Source organism: Aythya marila (assembly GCF_965140915.1).
Source record: "Aythya marila genome assembly, chromosome: 1".
In the NCBI taxonomy this organism is placed as follows: domain Eukaryota; kingdom Metazoa; phylum Chordata; class Aves; order Anseriformes; family Anatidae; genus Aythya; species Aythya marila.
In genome coordinates this window covers 13,597,909-13,622,729 of record NC_139042.1, presented here as the reverse complement: position 1 = coordinate 13,622,729, position 24,821 = coordinate 13,597,909, and the positions used below count along the sequence as shown (strand labels likewise).

Here is a 24,821-nt window from a genome sequence, read left to right as displayed (position 1 = left end):
TTTTTAAAACACTTAATATTTGCATTATAATAATTTATATGTTATGGGCATTTGAAGAAGAGATAGAGAAGTTGTGCCACCTTGTCCTATATATGTGACATATTAACTATAATAAACTTTTCTGTCATGCATTTTTCTAATCATTTTCTAATACTGTTAGTCATGGCCCATTTTCTGTTACTTAGAATCATGCCTCGATAATGAATAGAAATGTGTGAAGAAGAACATTGCATACAATTATGAGAGAAGCAAAGTAGAGTTAAGATGGGTGTCTCATATGTCTTCATACAGATCCTCTTCTAAGGACATGAAACTGTTGGAAAGTGTCCAGAGGAGGGCTACGAAGATGGTGAAAGGCCTTGAGGGGAAGACGTACGAAGAACGGCTGAGGTCACTGGGCCTGTTCAGCCTGGAGAAGAGGAGGCTGAGGGGAGACCTCATCACAGTCTACAACTTCCTCGTAAGGGGGTGTCGAGAGGCAGGAGACCTTTTCTCCATTAACACTAGTGACAGGACCCGTGGGAACGGGGTTAAGCTGAGGCAGGGGAAATTTAGGCTGGACGTCAGGAGGGGGTTCTTCACAGAGAGGGTGGTTGCACACTGGAACAGGCTCCCCAGGGAAGTGGTCACTGCACCGAGCCTGTCTGAATTTAAGAAGAGATTGGACTGTGCACTTAGTCACATGGTCTGAACTTTTGGGTAGACCTGTGCGGTGTCAAGAGTTGGACTTGATGATCCTTATAGGTCCCTTCCAACTCAGGATATTCTATGATTCTATGATTCTATGATTCTCTTCTTATAGACCATTTGTTAAGTCTAGGACACAGATTTACCTTTCATTTTGACATTGATATGTCTTAAGGAAAAATAAACAAAAACCTCAATGTTTCTCTTATTCTCAGTTTTGTTAACAGAAAGAGAAGCACGAGGCCATTGGACAGTTCAGCCTTCCCAAGAAATAGTTAGGCAATTACAGTTATGTACAGTGAATGAGAAATGTTCTATTTGCCATCATCTGCATCATATATATCTAGCCTCTAAAAATTGTTAATAGAAGATACTGTGTGGAGAATACTTCTTAGCTTAAAGGAGAGTCATGGCTAGATGCATGACTTGTGCAGATGCTGTTTTGATTGTTAATGTTTTGATTAGGAACCAGCAAATCAGTCTTATTCGGTGTTCTCAACAGAGAGGAGAAATGTGACTGCTTCAGCAACACACTGGTTTCTTCTGGAAACAAATTATACAGCTTTACATGTTAAATTGATTTTAAAAGCCAGATTTGAAAAAATATAGAAAACAAAATGAAAAAAAAAAAATTAAACAAGACAAACAAACAAACCGAACAAGTAAACAAACAAACAAACAAACAAACAAAAGCAGAATATTAATTAACTGTTTAATACACACAGAACTTTACTGATATCACGGTCAGCAAGAAACCTCACCTTTAAAGACAGGCTAGAATTATGAAGTAGCACCCACTGTTGCCAAGAGAGGTGGAGATTCAGTGATATAAGTTCATGCAGGCTTCCTATGATTTTAAAGAAATTGGTAATGGCTAGATAAACGTAGAGACTGAAGTTCTCTTATGCTATGCACTGTTAACTGTCTGGATTCTGGGACTGAATTCATATCCTTAATATAAACTTGTTGCCTGAGTATAAATACAGAAAGTGAGATGTGTGAACTACATTCACAAAAGCCAGTTTAGTGAACAGGCAGGACTATAAGATGTATGTATGCCCTCAGAACAGAATTTGATGTGACATGCACGCAGGTATCTGAGCCAACTGCCTGTAAACAAGCTAATGAGTATACTGAGGGCAGTCTAGCCAAATATAAGAAGCTTGTTATTAAAGCTAATTTGCCTGGAGAAGTCTCTACCTATATAAAGTCATTTAGAGACTGCCCTGTTATTTTTGTGTATTGTTCATATAATATTGGCCAAACCCATGGACTTCTGACTAAAGGAACTAATGGACTTCAGATTAACATTATGGGATGCACCCATGAGTCCTGAAGGAGTTTGAAGATGTGATCTCAGGACCACTTTCTATAATCTTTGCTTGAGCATGGCAACTGGGAGAAGTGCTCAAAGACTAGAGGAAAGAAAATATCACTCCTATCTTCAGAAGGGCAAGAAGGAGGACCCAGGGAACTAGAGGCTGGTCAGCGTCACCTTGATCCCTGGGAAGGCGATGAAACAGCTCAACCTGAAAAACATTTACAGGCACATGAAGGAGAAGAAAATCACCAGGAGTAGTCATTATGGATTCAATAAGGGGAGGTCATTCCTGACCAACCTGATAAGATTCTATAATGATACAGTCAGCCTGATGGATGCAGGGAGAGCAGTGGATATCATCCTCCTGGACTTCAGGAAGGTGTTTGACACTGTTCCCCATAAAATCCTCATAAAGAAGCTGTTGAAGTATGGGCTGGATGAGCTGACAGTGAGGTGAATCAAAACAGGCAGAACAGAAAGACGCAGAGGGCAGTGGCCAGTTGTGCAAAGTCTAGTTGGAGGCCAGTAGTGAGCACAGTAGCCCGGGGGTCAGGACTGGGTTCAGTGCTGTTTAATATCATCACTAATAATCTGGACAATGGGGTAGAGGGTAGAGTGTCCCTCAGCAAATTTGTGGATGACATAAAGTGAGGGGAAGTGGTGGACTCAACAGAGGGACACACAGCGATCCTGAGGGACCATGACAGGCATGAGAAATGGGCTGACAAGAATCTTGTGAAGTTCAACACAGAGAAGAGCAGAGTCCTGCACCTGAGGAGGAACAGCCCCAGGTACCAGGACATGCTGGGGACCACCCAGCTGGAAAGCAGCTCTGCAAAAAAGGACCTGAGGGTCCTGGTGAACACCAAGTTGAATGCGAGTCAGCAATGTACCCTTGCTGCTAAGAAGGCTAATTGGCTGCATTAGGCAAGGTATCATCAACAGGTCAAGAGAAGTGATGTTTCTACTCGACAACATCAGCAAGGCCACACCTGGACTACTGTGTCCAGCTCTGGGCCTCTTGAGTACGAGACCTAGAGATACTGGAAAGAGTCCAACAGAGGGCCACCAAGATGATCAAGGGACTGGAGTACCTCTCCTAGGAGGAAAGGCTGAGAGAGATGGGAGTATTCAGTCTGGAGAAGAGAAGGCTCAACAGGGATCTTATCAGTGTGTATAAGTGTCTGAAAGGAGGACGTAAAGAAGACAGAGCCAGGCTCTTGTCAGTGGTACCCGGTGCCAGGACAAGAGGCAAGGGACACAAACTGGATTGCAAGATCTTCTGTCTAAGCATTAGGAAGCACATCTTCACTTGTGCAAGTGATAAAGCCCTGTCAAAAAAACATTATTTGATGTGACTTTCTTCAATTAACATGAGGACATGAACAGCTACTTAGGAAACAATTACTGGACAAAACCTATTTGAACTTGGCATAAAGTGCGCTTTTTTTTTTTTTTTTTTTTTCCTAGCAGCTTGCTAAACACTACACAACCTCCAGAACTCCAGAAGGGGAAGTAATGTATTTGAGAGATGTGTGCATTTGACACTTAAGAACATGTTTTAGTGATGGGTAGGTCAGGTTGATGGTTGGATTCCATGATTCTGTGATGTCCTGTGAAGCATCTCTTATGAAAACTAGTTTTATAACACTGAAGATGATGCATAAAAGACACAGCTTATAAAACAGTTTTCAAACTGGGTAAGATCATATATGTCTGCTAAAAAGTGATAAAAAAAAATCAATTTAGCATCTGTGCAGATGTTTCATACTGCCTCCGTACAGCAGCATCCTTTTGAGGCAAGAAGGAACATGCATCTGCTTTCCTAGTTTGCGGAGTGCAGCACATCCGCACTACTCTAACAATGGGAATCTTCATTCTCTATTAAACTGATACAGAAAGCTTTGAATAAAAGCCTTAAAAAGCACATCTGAAAGTATTCATTCTGAAGGAAACATGTAAATCTTGATGAAATCTTCTATTCATCTTTAATCTTGTTATGGTAAACCTTGTAATTAAGATGATTAAATGACTGAATATAACCCTATATTTACATCCTTTGGAGTATTACAATGAAGAACCATAATCCTGTTTATGGAAAAACATAACAAAACAAAACAAAACAAAACAGCAGAAACCATTTTAAATGGAGATATCAAGCCAAACATATTTTTATGTGGTAGGTAATTAATGAATCTCTCATTTAGCAAGGGTACATAAGAGTTAACTGCATAGGAAAACCATTGAGAAGAAAAGCCAAGGTAGGGCAGAGAAGGAGAAGCAAATGTAATGTTTATAGGGAAAAAAAGATATCAAATGCGTTTTTGGATGTCCAAGTTATCCACTATCAATATATTTCTAATGGAACAACTTTAGAGTTTGCAACAAAATTAGAATGAGTGGGAAAGCTTCTGCAGTAGACATATTAAAATGATATAGCACTCACAGTGAAGTGAGATGCAGCATTTTTTTATTATTATTATCTATTTTTATGTTTATTTTGGAATGACTATATCATAAAAGCAGGAAGTGAGAATCTGTAAGTAGCTCTTTGAAAATCCTTTTGGTTGATTGTATTTTCCTTCACCATTGTGAAGGAACAAATACTATCTCATGAAAAACTCCTTCATTGTGCTGCTCAGCTAGTTCTCAGCAAAGATGATGATAAGAAAAAAAACACTAATAAAACCAAGATATTCTCTTTATAATTCTCTCATCTGAGTCTGCTCTACAAATATTCTGAATATATTTCTGGTGTTTGTTTGTTTGTTTGTTTGTTTTCTCCCCCCAAAATAATTGAACAATCCCATGAACCTACATGAATAATCTGTATATATTACAAGTTTGTGTTTCTTTGTCTATTGTATTACCTCTTGATAATATAACAACACATTAATAAACAGAAAACAAATTTATCTACATATGAAAATCTTCTTAATAATAAATTTGCTGTACTAATTTTTCATTCTCTGGTGCTTTGTAAAGACTTTTGGACATTTCTAGAATTGTTTTCTGTAAAGAATAGAATGTGGGCACTATTCAAGCAAAAGTATTTATTTTATCTCCTATTCAAAAAGAGGTTAATAAACTTATATCTCTTTTAATATAGTGTTCACGCACTACATCATCTTTTCCCAAAATGATATTGCCATTTTCTAAAAAGGCTCAATCCTGAAATTCTTAGGCAAGTTTATAAGTAGTTATTGACTTTGGAGACTGAGGAATAGGATTCTGTTGAAGGATTAACTGCTTATGAGGTTGTGGAGAATGATTGGATTTGATATAGTATCATGGATTTCTCTCCTGAGATAGCAAGTTAAAATTATTTCTAAAGGTGCTGATAAATGTGACTAAATCAATATAGCAGAGCTTGCAGTGTTCATCTACAAAACAAACAAACAAACAACAAAAAAAACCACTCCATAACTCATAGTCTTATTAATGTAAGATGTTCACATTTTTTGTATATGCTTTAAATAGTTTTTATCATATCTGCCAGAGCAGCTTAGTATTCACTTGTAAGTTTGCCTACAAGGTGATTCTAAGGATCAACATTTCTTAGGGCTACTTATAAGACAATGCCATTTTTCAAATCTGACCCCAAAAATAAAATGGAGTATCCAGAAATGGAATGCTTTCAAAAAGTAATAAAAAATGTTTTAGATGTTCCTGCACACAAATACTTGATGTTCCTCTCCTCTGTGAAAGGGTTTGGGGAAGTTTCATATTTACTGCTTGATTATACTATTGAGCTCACACAATTCCCCTTTAAAGTTCTGCTTGTCTAAAATTCTTTTTCACAAGCTGACTTTGATCTGGCAATCATCTTTCATTAATGTCTTGTATCCTATAACCAGAGCTTCATCAAATATTGTTGAAACATCACTAGGTGTGGAATTTTTTGGAAGGTCCATGGACATAGGTCTCACCTTTCTCAGGCATCTCTAGCCACTCTACTAATATTACTTTCTGTCCCACTGTAGTACTACAAGGACTTGAAACCCTTCAGTATTTTGCAAGAAGGGAGATGAAAGGAAGTTGTATCTGATTACATGACAAACAAAGGAAAGGAAATCCAATTCCCTTTCCCATTTACATGAGCTTGTGTTTACTTTTGTATATCAATGCAATTTTTCAGCCTTCTTTGACAATGCAGAACTTTTTCTATGGTGAAAAAATTATGCTAACAGGGGTTCCAAATATTTTTTCAGAAGGAATTTTTGTGTTGGCATAGCATACCAATACTCAAACAATATAAACAAAAGCAGCTGAACATTGTCTTTTTAAGCACAGGAATTTCCACAGCAGGGTTTTTGCTGACCCACTGATGAAAATGAAAAATAGTTTGTCACAATCAAAAGCAATGTGCTTATCACAGTAAAACATTGAATTGAAATCTGGCTAAATATAGGTTTAAAGGCATAATTTTAGGGAAAATTTACAAATGTTTTGATGATATATAAGGTGCATTTGTTGGAATGACATGTGTTAAGAGGTGTATGACTACTGCTCTATTGTTGCCCATCTATCTTTACACTGTCAGTTTGTTTGGAGAAATGGAATTGAGCTCTCATGATGAAACTGTTTCTCACTTTTTGTACCTACTGCTTCTTCCCAGTTTATTTATCTTCATTAAACTTTAACATCATGCACTCAATTCATCGAATTGTAGTAACATAGAATATCCTGAATTGGAAGGGACCCACAAGGATCATCGAGTCCAACCCCTGGCTCCACACGGAAACACACAGAAATCAGACCGTATGTCTGAGAGCATTGTCCAAATGTTTATTAAACTCCCAAGCCTTGATGCCATGACCACTTTCCTGGGTAGCCTGTTCCACCCCTGTTCCCAGCCCAACCACCCACTCAGTGAAGGACCTTTTCATAGCATCTAACCTGATGAAGCTTCCATATTTGAGAAGCTGTGGTCAGCGGTTCAATGTTCAGGTGGAGATGAAGGGTGTTCCTTAGGGGTCAGTATTGGGACTGACACTATTTAACATCTTTGTTGGTGATATGGACAGTGAAATTGAATGCACTCAGCAATGTTTGCTGATGACACCAAGCTGTATGGTGTGGTTGACATGAGGGGAAGGGATGCCATCCAGAGGGACCTTGACAGGCTGAAGAGGCAGGCCTGTACAAAATTCATGAAGTTCAAGATCAATTGCAAGGTCCTACATCTGGGTCAGGGTAATCATAAGCACAAATACAGGCTGCATGGAGAATAGATTGAAAGCAGCCCTGAGGAGAAGGACCTGGGCGTGTTGGTTGACATGAAGCTCAACAAGCTGGCAACGTTCACTTGCAGCCCGGAAAGCCAACCGAATCCTGTGTTGGCCAAGGGAGATGATTCTCTCCTTCTCTACTCTTGTGAGACCCCACCTGAAATATTGTGTTCAGTTTTGGGGCTCCCAGCACAAGAAGGACATGGAAATATTAAAATGAGTCCAGAATAGGACAGAAAGATGATCAAGGGGCTGGAGCAGTTTTACAAACAGAGGCTGAGGGAGTTAGGGTTGTTCAGCCTGGAGAAGAGAAGGCTCTGGGTAGACCTTATAGTGACCTTCCAATACCTAAAGGGGTCTACAGAAAAGCACAAGACAGACACTTTATCAGGAATTGTAGTGATAGGACAAGGATTAATGGCTTTAAAGTAAAAAAAAAAGGTAGATTTAGATTAGATATAAAGAAGAAAATCTTTGCTCTAAGAGTGGTAAGACACTGGAAAGTGTTGCCCAGAAAAGTTATGGAAAGCCCATCTCCCTGAAAGTGTTCAAGGCCAGGCTGGATGGGGCTTTGAGCAACCTGGTCTAGCAGGTAGTGTTCCTGTCCATAGAAAGAGGTGTTGGAATGAAAGTATCTTTAAGGTCTCTTCCAACCTAAACCCTTCTATAATTCTATGAACATACCTGCTCAGCCAAGTCAACCTTCTGCCCCACCTTCTTGACTTCTGACATTTTGAAAATGACTATTTCTGTTCTCTTAAGAGGTGGTACTTAAAAATTCACCAGCACTGATGGACCTCAATGCCTTCGATAGCAGAACTTACTAGGTACCTCAGCAGCCTGAAGTCTGCTCTCCCCATTTCCAGGGTTGAAGTTCTGGTGGCAGTTTTCCTCATATCACCAAAGACTTTATACTCTAATGCTTCATGGTCACTGGGGCTAAGATGGAAACTGATAACTGCTTCACCCACAATACTGTCTCTGTTTACAAGCAACAAATCTAGAGGGGAACCTTTCCTAGTCAGCTCCCTCAGTACCTGTACCAAGAAGTTATCCTCAAAGGTATTTCAGGAATCTCCTGCATCTATTTGTACCAGCTGTGTGTGTTTTCCCAGTTCATGTCTGGCAAGTTGAAGTCACCCATAAGCACAAGAGTGGTTGACCTAGAGGAACCTCTTAGTTTCTTAAAGATTAATTCACTGGTCCTGTCATCCTGGCTTGGTGGTCTATAGTAGACTCCCACAATGACATCCCCTTTATTTGCTTGTCTCTTAATCCTTACCCAGAGACTCTCAAGTGTCATTGTGAGCTGCAATCTCTATATAGCCTAGCCTCTCCATTACATACAGCACCACCACCACACCTTGCCTGCTCTGCCTGTCCCATCTGAAGAGCCTGTAACTGTCCATTGTAACACACCAGTCACAGGACTCTTCCCATCAGTTTTCAGTACCACTGATGTTTTAGCTCTGGCACCAACGCAAGGCTTTTAACTCCTCTTGCTTGTTCTTAATGCACTACACATACAGACTGTAGTATCAAACTTAAAAATAGATTATAAAGGCAACCATAACAAGGCAATATACTCAAAAGACAGAAAAGCAGAGATGGACAAAAGATAACAATTGTTAATTACATTGATAACTATAATACAGTAATAAAAATGATGCTAGAATAAATATAAATAGAACACATCTCTCTGATAGAAATGAAGAGGAAATATTTTCTACACCTCTTCCTTCTGGGATGTGACTTTTTCCAGAACTCAACTCTGAAGGATGGAAAAATACCCTCAGCACAAACCTTACTTCCCAAAGAGGAAAAGGGTGGTCTACACTGTACCTATTTGCAAAGAAGATATTCTGTCTAGTGCTTGTCTCCAGGTATTATATGCTATGCAAATATAAAGACATACTTAGCTATCTGCAGACATTGCAAGAGTACCAATCTGAAAAGCAAAAAAAGTAACCTCTCTAGAATATTTATACTTTTATTTGGAAATTCACAGCCATTTTGTGGGATTTGTGATATTTCTGGATTCCAGCAATGATGGTGTTGTACTGGAAACTAAGCTATACAATAAGTGGAAGCAACCAAAATCATGGCTGTACTTCTGAAAACAAAAGCCAATTTGTATTCAACTGTACAATGCAGACATTTTGAATAATTTTTGAAGATTTTTAAAATCTGAAAAAAAAAAATTGTGACCTTAAGGCAGCATACATTTTTGTACTCAGCTCTGGTGAAGCTGAATACGGTGTTTGGGCCCCTTACTACAAGAAGGACATCAGGGTATTGGAATGTGTCCAAAGAAGGGCAATGAAGCTGCTAAAGGGTCTAGAGAACAAGTCTTATGAGGAATAGCTGAGGGAGCTGTGTTTGTTTAGCCTGGAGGAAAAGAGGCTCAGGGGATACCTTATCATGGTGTAAAATTACCTTAAAGGAAGCTACCACAAGGTGGGAATCAGTCTCTTCTCCCAAGCACGAGCTGATAAGATAAGAGGAAATGACCTTAAGTTGCACCAGGGAAGGTTTAGGTTAGATATTAGGAAAAAATTATTCACTGAAAGGGTTGTGAAGTATTGGAATAAGCTGCCCGGGAAAGTGGTTGAGTCACTATCCCTGGAGGTCTTCAAAAATGTCTAGATGTAGAGCTTAATGATATGGTGTCATGGTGGACTTGGCAGTGCTAAGTTAAAGGTTGGACTAGACGATCTTAGAATTCTTTTCCAATTTAAATGATTCTATGATTCTATAATTAACCACTGATAGTACGGAGAATATTGCTACACTGAACTTTTATAGTGGGAATAAGACATTCTTACAGGCAAAATCTTGTAGCTATTCAGTGACATTTGTAGTGTATGGGTTTTAATTATTCCTTTGGTGCTCCAAAACTGTCAGCAGAACTGTGCATATTCCATCTTTAAGTACCAAAATCAAATGCACATTCTATCAACAATGCCGAGCATCCTATGATGAACCATAATATTAAGAACCAATGTGCGTACAAGCTGCAACCTACTGTACCTGGTGAATGAAGTGGAGGGGAGCACATCAGAACGACTCCTTGACCTTCACGTACAGAGACAGCACTTCTTGTCCGACCACTAAAATTCCCCAGATCTATTAAAAACAAAACACAAACACAAACAAAACCAGCATTTTAGTTACAGAAAAAAAAAATAATAAACTTGGATATGGTGTTAAAGGAAAGCTATCAGACAATATATATATATATATAATTTAAAATATCTAATAGTACTTTTATTTCTTTTTTAAATATCCTGTTTGTGACTTTTTTTTTTTTTTTTTTTTTTTTAAACCTGTAGAAATCATTCATATACAGTGAAAAAAGAAATGAACGTGGAGAGAACACCTCGTCCAACATCCAGACTAATGACTGTTGTTAACATGTCATGTGGAGAGTGCACAACGCATTGTAATGAGTAGACAGGAATATCAGCTAAATAGATGCTAAACCCAAATCTTGTCCATAGCTTTATTCTTCTTAAACACATTTCTACTGTTTTCTTCAGTGTTGTAAGCATAATCCAGTTGTGGGTAAATATATTTTCCCTCCATAAGTTTCCCTCCAGCAGGTGAATAAGGAATATTTCATTTTTCACACAAAAACTTTTGAATGAGGCTGTAGGGTGCTGTAATGAGCAGTTCATTGTGTTTCTTTAAAGACCCTCAACAAGAATGTCCAACTACTGTATTTACCTCAGGGAACACTGGATCTTTATTCACTTTTGAGGTGGATAGCTATGCTGTAGCATGCTTATCTGTAGCAGAACAAATATGGCAGTTCTGACATCACACTGATTCTTTCACCTTCATCATCCCCAGTGACAGAGATTCTATTAAAGCCTCTATTCACTCACAGATCTAGGTACGTTTATTTCTAATATAGATCAAGGGGAAGATAACTGAGTTAGTGGTACCCACAGACATCTTTGAAAAGGACACAGAAGTTTCAGCAGACACAAAATGAGGTGTCTAAATATAAACAGAATGAGCTTGGGCATCTCTCATGGACCTGTTCATTTCTGAGTGCAGACCAAGGTGCTGGTATGAGCTAAGCAGCACCGAGCAGTTTGATTAGGTTGAGCAGAATTATTACTTTCTTAACTACACTCAGTTTTCTGTCAAGTTCTGGAGCTCCACAACTTGTGCCATGCCTATCAGGATATAAAATTAAGTTCAACAATTTTCAGAAGTAATACAAATTGAACTTTGATGGTTTTTATAGTGTGGAATAGGTACAGTTTTAAGTAGAAAGTGAGTTATAATCTTTCAGAATGCCTATTCACATTTTTAGAATATGTCTTAGGCATAGGCAGAAGCCTAAAATTTAAATGTATCTAAATGTGCCAAAGACAGGGCACATTTAGATACATTTAAATTGTGTCTTTGGCACATAAATAAGTGTTCTTGTTCATTAATAATGTTTGGACAGGAAAAAGATGGATGGGCTTCAGAAACTATACAAAATTTTGCTAGGCAATAGTTAATTAAATATTATTTTGTATTTTAGAAAAACACCATAATGGGTTATAATACAATCTGGTGTAATTACATTTAAAATGTCACCTAATGATTCTGCAGGAATGCAAATATAATTATTTTACATTTAGAAAGTAGAGGCTGGTATAGTCCTGCATAGGCAGTTGTTTTGGATGGGAGCACAACTTGCAGTGAAAAGTTTTCTTAGTTAGGAAATGTCTGGTTTCCATTGTCATGTGACTTAGGGACTATAACTTTATGTATGCTTGTGTTAAGTTCTGTATATTTCTAAAAGAAAGCAGATATATCAACAAATATTTTCTGCTATCTGTTAACAAACCAAAGCTTAACTTTCATTTTAGTGCACAGTTTAGGAATATAATAAACTTTTAAAATGTCTTATTGCCAAGTCCTTGTAAAAACAGTGTGTGTCCTCAAAGATCTTTTTAAAGGGCAATTTTTCAGGTGAGAAGAATGTCACTGAATTTCCATAAAATTATTCTTTTAGCCCTCCTTCTCAGAAAAATGTGATGAATCTTCTTCATATTAGTGCCTTAAAGCATGCTGTTTGATTTGCTCACGTACTTTCAAGGCTCCAGACTGTATTCATGAACAGATCTTACTGAATTTAAAACATAAACAAAACTTAAATTGATATGTCATGGTTTCAACAAGTTTTGAGGAGATGTTCTGACACCAGACTTTCTTTCCTCTGGGAGAAACATGCAAGCCATCTATCTATATGTTGGAATAGATACTATCACAGTAATGCTTCCTTTTGAAGGATTGAGAGAAAAACAAAACAAAACAAAACAAAAAATTAACACTATTTTGTATTTCTCTGACACCAGATAAGAGCATTAGCACTACTGACTACCTGAAACTCATACTGCAAATACTGCTATATGCATTCTGAAAACGAAAAGAAAAAAATAAATAAAACCACTTGGTACAATGAATTAAATAGCTAAACAAATATAAATATTGTCAGTTCAATAGTGAAAATTCATACCAGTATCAGGACAGATTCTCTACAATGTATATAAAGAGCGGAGGACAAGGAAGTGTTTTTTTCTATTTCTAGGAAAACTCTCTGAGATTTATTTTCATAGACTACCTCTGTGATCTGTTGTATATGTGAAAATATCAGAGTTTTCAGAAATGTCCTGGTTTAAAATTAATGAACTTCAGTCTTTTGATTTCAATTCCAAAATCAATTTGAAATATCAAATTATTTTTCTACATGTTTGTAGTTTTGGAAAATATTTTTTAATTTCATGAAAAAAAAAAAAAGATAATTTAAGTGTTTCTTCTGGAAGCTATAACATTTTAATTTCAGTGTGGAATCCTATGTCTCATGTGTTTATATATTCTCATCATTAACATTAAATTTTTACTTCCTCTGATGCACAACCTGGAAACCTGTCACCATGAAATAAAGGAAATTTGTAAAATCCAAATTGTAACTTCCATAGGCAAAGTAAAAGTTTAAATTAATTTCATTTTTACTAACATATATTTCTAATTGTTGCTATTATTTTCCTCAGATTAATAAATGTTATTTTTCAGTTGGCTATAGTCAAAGTAAGGAATTTTTGTTTGTTTGTTTTATTTTAATTTCCTTGTCTTCACACTGTGATGGGCATATATATATATATGTTTTTTACTCTTTTCTTTTTTATTTCCTTCTCTTTTTAACCAATTTCAAGATTGGTTAATTTCAAACTAAAGAAGGAAGGAAATTGAAATGTTTGAATTTCATCCCTTTTTGGCTGTTAATTCAGAATTAGATTTCTTGTTAGTTTGTAGTGGAAAAAAGAAAGGATTCAAAGATATAAAAGTAGAGATTTAGTTGTAAAACAAATAAATATACAGAAGCTTAAAACACAGGAAGGTTCATGCTTGCAGTTTTCCTGTGTTGAAATAATAAGTACAGCATGGAAGAATCAAATGAAAGAGAAATTTTATACATGTTCTGTAATCTCATACATTTCACATGTGGATATATTGGGGGGGAAAACAAACAAATAAATAAATGAGAGAGATACAGTTATTAAAAACACATTCAAAACCCTATCATTTCACTCTAAAACCTCTGAAAAGAAAGAAAAGAAAAGAAAGGGTGAGGCAGAATACAGCTATCAGTTCTTACTACTTCTATATCTGTTACTACAGCTATCAGTTCTTACTACATCATAACATCCTTCTTACTACAGCATAAACTTCTAACTCTCTTTCAGACAGCCCCAAACAGAATGAATGTATCCTTCATATTATGATGATGTACTTGGTTGGTTGATAAGAAAATGTTTTTTTTTGTGCTCCACAAAAGTTTATTTTATGCCAAGAAAGATTAGATTTATTTACACTTACCTCAGTACTAGTGGCAAAGATAACACTTAATGTATATTTTCAAAGCAGTTTCTGGGGTATTAGCTACCTGGCTTATATATTCTTTAACATGCTCACATGTGGCAATGGCACAAACTTTGCCTCTGAAAAAGTCAGTCACCAGTTCTAATGTGAAAATAGTATTAGCAACATATCTGCCAAAAATGCAAAGAACATTATAGGATGGAGTGTGCATTTGGAGAGGAGTATCACAGTAATATTTTTGCTAAATAAATAAATAAGTAAATATTGCAATTCAATAAATCTTGTGCAGTGTCACTAGAGAACAACCTGTGATGTGGGAGTGGTCTCCACTATGGGAGAAAAAGAGTACAGAAATTCCAGAGGTAGTGAACATCACAAGACATTAAATCTAATGGTGTAACACTTTCTGGATGTCCTACTTCAGGTGTAAATAGTTCAGTGAATTCCTTGATCTTTGACAGAATTTATAAGCTTGGCAAAAGCATTCAAGTCTCTGTTACAAAACATCTCCTGGACAGTATGTTTCTCTCTGCAGTGGCTACTCCTGTTCTTCTGAAAGGAGCTAAAATATGAGTTTCTCTCAGAACACAAATGTGTATTGATGTGCATTATGGGAGAGTGACATTCACTCCAGCAAGAGTATCTTTTTAAGGAAGACTAACAGACAATAAAACACTTCAGTGGAAAGTGAAAGGAGTAATGGAAAATAAATGAAAAAAATATCAAGGCAATCAAAGAAACAGAAAAGCAGTGCAGAACTAGGAGCAAAATAAACAACTAAATAAAGGAGGAAAAGGATCACTTACAAAGGAGATCTAGTAAGTATTTTTCCATTAGTAGATGATACATGTGTGGACAAGAATAGGAAAAGGAGAGTCAGTTACAGTAAGATCTGTTAAGATAGCTTACATTGGCAGAACTCATACAAAAGCTGGAGTACCTTCAACTCTTTTTATCCTTCCAAATCATCTCCAGTGTGCTTTGCCTTTTGCATAGGGGGGAAAATTCATTCCTGTGTTCATCAGTTGGGTGTTGCTGATGCAAACATTAAAAGGGCAGTTTTTTTGTGGCCCAGACAACTGTCCACTGATTGTTATAAAACTAAGATCAAGTTAAAAATTAAAAATAATCTTGTATTTGGGTGATTACTGCTTGGTGACCTCACGTGAAAGCTGTGGAGGGCTCTGTAGTTCATTATCAGTGACTTAAACCAGTCAATTTACTTTTAAAGTAGGAATTTGACAAATGTAGAGCAATGTCCTCTTCCAATCCAATTCTCTGAGTTTAAACTATTTTATGTGCAAATTTATTATGGAGTTTAAAAGGGGCATGGCATATATTGCAGAGTTTAAAGGCACATGCTAAGGACACCTAAAGAAGAGTATAAAGCAGGAAACATTCTTTCAAATAAGTTAAAAAATAGCTCTACGCAAAGTAAAAATCTTCTGTCAGGCCAAGGACAAATATAATCATTGCACTGTCGCTGCAGAAACAGTAGCCTTCTTTGTCTTGTATATGAAAGACAGGACTAAGAACTTAACCTTGAGCTGGAACTGTATCTGTTTTAAAAATGTAAGGTTTACAGGGAAAGAAATTCCATTAAAAACATATTTTTTAAAAATTCCATTATAATCTAAATAAAAAATATTGCTTAACTGTACACTCTAAACAACACGAAATATAAATGTTGTGTTTAGTAATTCATAAGCACAAGCAATAGAAGAATGAAAGGTAGGTATTAAGAAGAAATGACATGTATGATTGCATAGGGAACTTTTAAGTTGGAGGAATTAAATAAGACAGTTATTGAATACCAAGATGTCCAAAGAAATTACTATATCATTTTGCATTGACATACAATTAGGAATGCAGTTTAAGTAGGTGGAGCTTTATTATTAGAGTCAGTCTTTGGGCCTCAGAGTAACTTTTAATGCTGAAGATGGTAGCTAGAAATAGTGTGAAAGAAAGAAGACTAAGGCAAAAAAAATAATAATAATAATAAAAAAAATCCTGCCATGACAAAAACATAATCTCACCACACTTAATAAGAAAATCATAAATCTTGAACTTTGAAAAATCATATTACCATATGACTTTCAGGTAATAAAATAAGGGCCAGATTCAAGTGCTTCACTGCTATCATGCTTATTATCACTGCTGTTGCTTTTATTTAGTACCAAAAGGCTTTTAAATCTTTGATGGATCATTAGTTTGACATAACCTGAAAAAGTCTTTTAACCTCCAAAGAAGTTACTGTGGAAGTATGTAATGAGAGACAAGAGAAAAACAGGGAATATCAAGAAACAACGATGTATTGTAAACCTGTGCACCACCCTGTGTCTCAGACCTAATGAAGAGTTTTAAGGAAAGATTTTGTGTAAAATAATGTGGTAATTATACAGATGCTTTGAGGCAGTTCCAACAAATGATGAGGAACGCAGGAGAAATTTTAAAGATTTCTGTCTGAATATATGAAGAAGAAAAAAGAGACAGAAACTGTATTTTTGTATATCTTAGATAAACTTTGTTCAGAATCTGTGTAATATAATAAGAAGAATTTTTTGTTTTTGTTTTTGTTTTTCTCTTCAGAAAAGAAGTTATGTAAGAAATTCTGAACAATGGTTGTCTTTGAGCTTTTTCCTGTAAGATGAGAAGAATTTTCTTCAAACTTGCTTCCAGGATTAATTATACCGTACAGACTATTGATTAATTAGCCTGGAACTAATTTTTTCACTAGAAAATGCAAAGGAATACTTAACTAAAGTAACATTATTTTCCCTGGCATAATGACATTTTTATATCTGTGATTTTTAGGAATTATAACAATTCAAACTAGATTGTTTATATAGTAGTAACATCCTGTTACTTGTATACTTCACCTGTCTGTCTATGCTTAACTGTATTATATTTTAAGCAGAGAATATCTTATACTTTCTTAATTTCCTATCACAAACAATTTACAAATCCATAAAAGGGGATAACACATGGTACCATAATGCAATTAATTATAACAGAAATAATCTATTCTGGTGGAGATAAGAAATATGTAGAATCATGGAATCAGTTAGGCTTGAAAAAACCTTCAAGATTGTCAAGTCCAACCATCAACCTAACACTACCAACTCCACCACTAAACCATATACCTCATTGTCATGTATCCATGTCTCTTAAATACTTCTAGGAATGGGGACTCTACCACTTCCCTAGGAAGTCTGTTCCAATGCTTAACTGCCCTCTCCATGAAGAAATTCTGCCTAATATCTAAGCTAAATCTCCCCTGGCACAACTTGAGGCCATTTCCTCATCTCCTATCACTTGCCACCTGAGAAAAGACTGCCACTCTCCTTGTTACAACCTCCTTTCAGGTAGTTGTAAAGAATGATGAGGTCTCCTTTTCTCTAGGCTAGACACACTCAGTTCCCTCAGCCACTCCTCATAACTCTTGATTTCTAGTCCCGTCGCCAGCTGCTTTGTTCTTCTCTGCACAGGCATGAGCAACTCAATAGCTTTTTTGTAGTGAGGGGCCCAAACCTGAATGCAGTATTTGACGCGTGGTCTCACCAGAGCCACATAGAAGGGGACAATCATCTTCCTTGTCCTGCCAGCCACACTGTTTCTGATGAAGTCCAGGATGCCATTGGCCTTCTTGGACAGCTGGGAACACTGCTGGCTCATGTTCAACTGGCTGTTGACCAGCACTCCCAGGTCCTTTTCTACTGGTCAGCTTTCCAGCAACTCTTCCCCAAGCCTGTAATGCTGCCTGGGGTTGTTGTGTCCCAGTCACAGCCCCTGGCACTTACCCTTGCTGAATGGCATACAGTTCAGCTCAGCCCATTGATCTAGCCTATACAGATTCCTCTGCAAATCTTCCAACCCTCAAGGTCATCAACACTCCCACCTAAATTGGCATTGTCCACAAATTTTCTGTGTTTGCACTCGATCCCCTTATCCAAATCATTGATGAAAATATTAAGTAAAACTAGCCCCAGTACTGATCCATGGAGAATTACACTGGTGACCACCTGCCAACCAGATTTAACTCCATTCAAACTGACGTTTTGGGCCCAGTCATCCAGCCAGTTTTTTACGCAGTGACTGGTACATCCATCCAAGCCATGCGCAGACAGTTTCTCTGGGAGACTGCTGTTGGAAACAGCATCAAATACTTTGCTAACATCCAAGTAAACAGCATTCACAGCCTTTCCATTGTCCAGTAAGCAGGTACTCTTAACACAGAAGATATGGTTAGTCAAGCAGGACCTGCTTTTCATAAACAGATGTTGACTGGGTCTGATCACCTGTTTGTCCTGTGATCACATGCCATGTGATGGCAGTCAAAATTATCTGCTCCATGACCTTCCCTGGAACACAAGGCAGACTGACAGACAGGCCTGGAATTCTCTGGATCCTCCTTCCTGCTCTTCTTGTAGTTGGCCATTACAGTTGCTAACCTCCAATCAGCTGGGACCTCCCTGGTCAGCCAGGAATGTTAATAAATTATTGAAAGTGGCTTGGAGAGCACTTCTGCCAGCTCCTTCAGTACCCTTATGTGAATCCCATCTTTTTATAAATGCAAATAAGATAATTAATCTTTATTTACTATTCTGTACCTGTTACAAAATGATACTACATTTCAGTTAAACTACTCACTACTATACATGATCACTACTACCTGTGATCATGTATATATGTTATATAAAATAGAAATTGATTTGCTTCCTCCATAATTTTCTCTTGACCAACTACTCTTTTTCAATTTTGTCTAATAGTTCATGGAAGGTTACCATAGAAGTCTTATGTATATTGGGAGCCTAAAATATTTTTTATTTTGTTGCACCTGGTTTCAATAACACCAACGAATACCATCAGTACTATCAATAAAACTAAATTCTTCCCAGAGTCTTGAAGAAAAAAAGGGAATTTGCATATAACAACATCTCCCTGAATTTCAGTAGGATTTCTGCATTCATAAATCCTGAAGTACTAGGTAAAAGTGAATTAGAAAATGAAATGTTTACATCCAGAATCAAAATAACAAGATTATGCTGAAAATTACAGAGTTGCTATATGATTCAATTTGCCATGTTAATTGCATAATATTTGGGATGTTTGTGGTTACAGTTGTTGATGGTTATGATTAATTAACTACAATCATTCTGTGTCTGTCATGTTTCATCTATTCTCACAAGAATTATTTCAGCATGCGCCTTTTCAGCATTTCATATCTGCATACTACAATATCAAGGTAAAACACAGAAGCAAGTGTGAATATTGTAGTTAAGACTTTTTAATCCATTCATTACATTCATGATTTTTCATTTAGGATCTGTGTTAAGTTTACTTGGCAAGCTTCTGGTAGCAGGGTCGCTGCAGGGGTGGCTTCTGTGAGCAGAGCCCAGCAGCTTCCCCAGGTCAGATCAGACCCAGCTCCAACCTGCTCCAAAAGGGACCCACCACTGTCCAGATCCGAATCATGAGCAATGCTGTTTGGGTCTCTGGGAAAATCTGCTGTGCTACAGCAGCTGGGAGAGAGGGGTGAGATCTGAGAAAGAAGCAGCCCTGCAGCCCCCAAGGTGAGTGCAGCAGGAGGGCAGGAGGTGCTCCAGGCACGCAGCACAAGTTCCCCTGCGGCCCCTGGTGGGGCAGGCTGTCCCCCTGCAGCCCATAGGTCCCATGTGGAACAGATCTCCATGCTGCAACCTGTGGAGGAGCCCCTGGTGGAGCAGGTGGATGTGGCCTGGAGGAGGCTGCAGCCCATGGAGAGTCCCCTCAGGAACAGGCCCTGGGTCAGAGCTGCAGCCTGTGGAGAGGAGTCCACACAGGAGCAGGAAGTCTGGGGGGAGCTGCCACCTGTGTGGGACCCGTGTTGGAGCAGTTTACTCCTGACGGATGAACCCTGTGGTACAGAACCAGTATGGATCAGTTTGGGAAGGACGGTATCCTGTTGGAGGGACCCCACATGGAGCAGGGGCAGGAGTGACCGTGAAGGAGCAGCAGAGATGAAGTGTCATGGACTGACTGCAGCCCCCCATGCCCTGTTCCCGTGCAACACTCAAGGGGAAGACATGTCAGGAGGCAGATGAGAGGGAAGCTTGCTGTTTGTTCTCACTGCTTTAGTTTGTATATAATAGGCAATAAATTCTATTGATCTCCTTATGGTGAGTCTGATTTGCCCATGATGGTAATTGATGAATGATCTCCCTTTCCTTATCTCTAATAAAGAGGGTTTTTTCATCATATTCTCTCTCCATGTCCTTTGAGGAGGGTGAGTAAGAGAATGGTGAGCAACAGGTAAATCCAAATAAATAATCAACCTGCCTTAAGTAACAAATGAAAAGAAAGATTTTTAAATACAGATTTCAACATTTAATCACCAAAATAAACTGCATCAATAAATGGTTGTATTTCCAGAGCTGCTGAGCAAATATATTGCACTATACACAATATACTTTTTTTTTTTTTTTTGTAAACACATTGTTTTACATAACCCTGTCTGCTTCCTGAGAAACACATATACACATTTCTGTTTGATTTCTTTTAAATACTCTTTCCTGTCACTGAGTAGCATACTAATCTATCAAAATTCTATACACGTTATTTACAATTCTACTTTCTTACTTTTTATTTTGTACTTACAAGTGTTTCTTTTTTTTTTTTTTTTTCTTATTTTCTCTTTTAATCACTTTTTAAAATTAAATTCATTCCAAACATTCAAGGACATATTGCCAGGTCTATTTCATTTATAATAACTTTCTTCAATGACATGTGACTTTTCCATCCTTGAATTAGTGACTAAAGACAATAACAGCACTTAGAATTTTGCACGGGTTAACAGTTTCTTGTTGTATGGTGTCATCTCGAATCAATTGTGACTAACATCCTTGTCAAAGTTTATTTGAAAATCACTATGTAGTTGTTGTAGTTGATCACAGAATCATCTAGATTGGAAGAGACCTCCAAGATCACCGAGTCCAACTGCTGACCTAACACTAACAAGTCTTCCACTAAACCATATCACTAAGCTCTACATCTAAACGTCTTTTAAAGACCTCCAGGGATGGTGACTTAACCACTTCCCTGGGCAGCCTATTCCAATGCCTAACAACCCTTTCAGTAAAGAAGTTTTTTCCTAATATTCAACCTGTACCTCCTCTGGCACAATGTTAGCCCATTCCCCCTCATCCTGCCACCAGCATGTGGGAGAATAGACCAACCCCCACCTCGCTACAGCCTCTTTTAAGGTACCTGTAGAGTGCAATAAAGTCTCCCCTGAGCCTCCTTTTCTCCAGGCTGAACAATCCCATCTCCCTCAGCTGCTCCTTGTAAGACTTTTTCTCCAGACCCCTCACTAGCTTCATTGCCCTTCTCTGGACTCGCTTGAGCACCTTGATGTCCTTCTTGTAGTGAGGGACCCAAAACTGAACACAGTACTTGAGGTGCGGCCTCACCAGAGCCAAGTACAAGGATTAGTAACAAAGAGGAAAAAAATGTTTTTATAGCTAATTTGTGTTACAGAGCAGAACACTGCTTATAAGCATTTAATACTTTTAATTAACTTTGTCTCATTAAGATAACATTATGTTTTCAATTCCCTATCTACAGGACAATAGTGCAAACCTTGACGATCAAAATCCTTTCTCCTGTTTCTTTGAGGTTACAAATCACTTTTTGACACAGATGAAGGTTATTATAGAAAAGGTATAAAGCAGATAAAATATGAAATTATTCTCATCAGGGAAAGTTAGTAAAGCAGTAAGCTTTTCCAGGTTTTGACATGGTGGTGTTGATTTCACTTAAATTTAATTCTTTCCATCTTCCATAGCTGCTACATTTGAGGCTATCTTGCATTTTACTACACTGACGAATACCACTGTATTTCCATGACTTGTTTCATTTGACCCAGTCTGTAATTTAAGAAGAGATTAATGCTACCCATGAATTGATTATTCCTTTGTAATGACTACAAAGAAGATCTACTTGTAGTTTTACAAATCAAGCCAAGGTTTTGTTTTAACTTCATGGATGTTTATTTAGCAGCATGAATCTAACAGTTGCTACAGACAAAGACTGCAAAAAGTGAAAGAAAAGTCTGCCCTACCAGGGTCCAGTTTTGAAGATAACAAGGTAGAGGTGTTTGATAATATATATATACATGTATATATAATATATATATATTTCTGATTAAGTAATATTTTGTGTAAGTGGAGGCTTTGTTTCAGAAGTGCAGGTTCTGTGTGCATGAACTAGGAGAAATATATTGTCTAAGAACTGAAGTTAACATTGAAAGCTAGGGGAATGGCATGACTGTCATAACTGTCCAGATTTAGGTAACAGCAGGTGGCTGGCAGACACAATTTCTATGAGGTATGACATATCATATTCTGACTTCACTCTAGAGAAGTGATTTCACAGTCCTCCTCTCCTCTCCTCTCCTCTCCTCTCCTCTCCTCTCCTCTCCTCTCCTCTCCTCTCTTCTCCTCTCCTCTCCTCTCCTCTCCTCTCCTCTCCTCTCCTCTCCTCTCCTCTCCTCTCCTCTCCTCTCCTCTCCTCTCCTCTCCTCTCCTCTCCTCTCCTCTCCTCTCCTCTCCTCTCCTCTCCTCTCCTCTCCTCTCCTCTCCTCTCCTCTCCTCTCCTCTCCTCTCCTCTCCTCTCCTCTCCTCTCCTCTCCTCTCCTCTCCTCTCCTCTCCTCTCCTCTCCTCTCCTCTCCTCTCCTCTCCTCTCCTCTCCATCTTGATACTCCTTTAATGAAAATTATATCCTACCCGATATGCATATAAGAAACTGAATTAAGACATAGATGCATTAATACTATGCATAGACTGCTAGTTAATAGTTGCACAAAAAAAGTGATCACAATCTTTTAGAAATATACTTCAGTCAACAATCCTTCAATATTTCATTTCATCGTTTAAACTCCTTATCTTTTGTCACAATTATATACTATTGTCAGTTAATCAAAAGAAATAAAAGTAAATTATTTTTCCTGAACTAAGTTGGTCAGATGCTCCACAGTATGGATTGACTTCTTTAAGCAATCTAATAACTACTTCTGTTTTAACTGACCTTCCTAAGGCAAAACAAATTACCACCAAGTATGTCCCTGGTGACACAGACTTCTGATATTCAAACTAAGTGCAATAAGATCTGAGAAAACTGTAGGTTTGGAGGTTATGAGTAATTTGGCAGTATTAGTAGTGCTGCACAGAAGAATTGCAAGTCAGATTCTCATCATATGGACTGCTGCCCACATAGCATGCAAGAGAGAATCAAATATGTTTCATGCTAATCAAGTCTGCAGTCACATGTAAACACAGTAGCATGTAAAACTTGAAAATAAATAAATAAATAAATCTGTAAAGACAGATATTTCTGTACAAATTAACTAAATTTGCTCATAGGACAGGTCTGGGTGTCCTATCATAGAACTATACTTTCTCATATAATTTTCCAAATACATTATGCAGTGCTTGTTAAATCTTAAAACTGACCATGATCAAAGACTTTATTTAGACAAAGCTTATCCACAAAAGAATTCAGTCATTCAGAGAGAGACAGACATAAAAGAGGACATGGGGAAAAATGTTAAAAAGAAGTTGAGCCATTTCAAATATATGGGGTGCATTTGCCAGAACAGAATAAATACATAACATATTTTTGTCAGCAAGGAAAGAATACAAGCTGCTGTGGTGGATACACTGTATGAAGAAATTGAAAGTTCACTTCAACAAAAGTGGTTATGCATTGAAAATATTGTCTGGACTTTATATTGCAGTAAGATATATTGGACCAAGACATATTGGACCTCGTAATTAGAGGCTGTGAAATGAAAAATATGAAAGTGGTTGGTCAAGTTTTAATATTATTAAATGATGTAAAGAATGAATTGGATATTAGTGAATACTGAAGGAAAAATAATAAAAAATATATAAATCTACAGATGAAGTACACACAGGACAACACTTTCTGCAGAAATATTACTAGATAATCATTGAATGTCTTAGAATAAGCAGGTAAGTAACCTAAGAGGCTCTAAAAGATTTTACTAGTCATAACTAGTCAACGAGGAGCTTCATATATGATTCTACTTTAAGGTAACGGGATACTGTTAATGCTGAGAATCCCTCTCTTTTGTATTAATTCTTACACAAATTATTTTGAATGGAATAGAACAACATTTTAAATTGTTATCCGTAATCTTTGGGAGTATTTTTTTTTTTTTTGTGGAATACAGATGAGAGAGTACAAGTATTCTTCTAACGTGCCACCACAAAAACAACATTTTTATGTTGAATTAGCGTGAGATTTAGTTTTCTGATAGCTACATCTGATCCAGTCATCCTAATCTTCCCATAAAGACAATGCAAAGAAATAGACACTTCAAAGACCTGATTCATTTGACCTATGTCAGTTTGACATAAATGAATTGCATGCTAGGAGTGCAGTAGATTAAGTAAGGAATCTAAACAATTATATCAGTTGCAGCTGCCTGTAAGTGTAGATATCTGACATTAAAGGAAAATGAATAAAGTGCCTTTGGAACCACTTTACTATTTCCTTGATCTCCAGATTGCTTTCTGAATGTTTCAATGTCTATAACAACCTGATATAACTGAGAAGAATTTAGCAAATGATTCTTCTGATCAAACACATGGAAGAAAAGTAATAAAAGACAAATTTTAAATCCTTTAACTCTTTT

At 37.3% G+C, this 24,821-nt stretch overlaps 1 protein-coding gene across 1 annotated transcript in view; it reads right to left on the bottom strand.

The window, feature by feature from the left end:
- CNTN5 (contactin 5) overlaps positions 1-24,821 on the bottom strand; it is a 688,982-nt gene that overhangs the window by 188,747 nt on the left and 475,414 nt on the right. Inside the window, exon 7 of the mRNA XM_082775391.1 lies at positions 10,270-10,365. Within this exon, the coding sequence (XP_082631517.1) occupies positions 10,270-10,365 (96 nt within the window). The remainder of the gene's footprint in view (positions 1-10,269; positions 10,366-24,821) is intronic.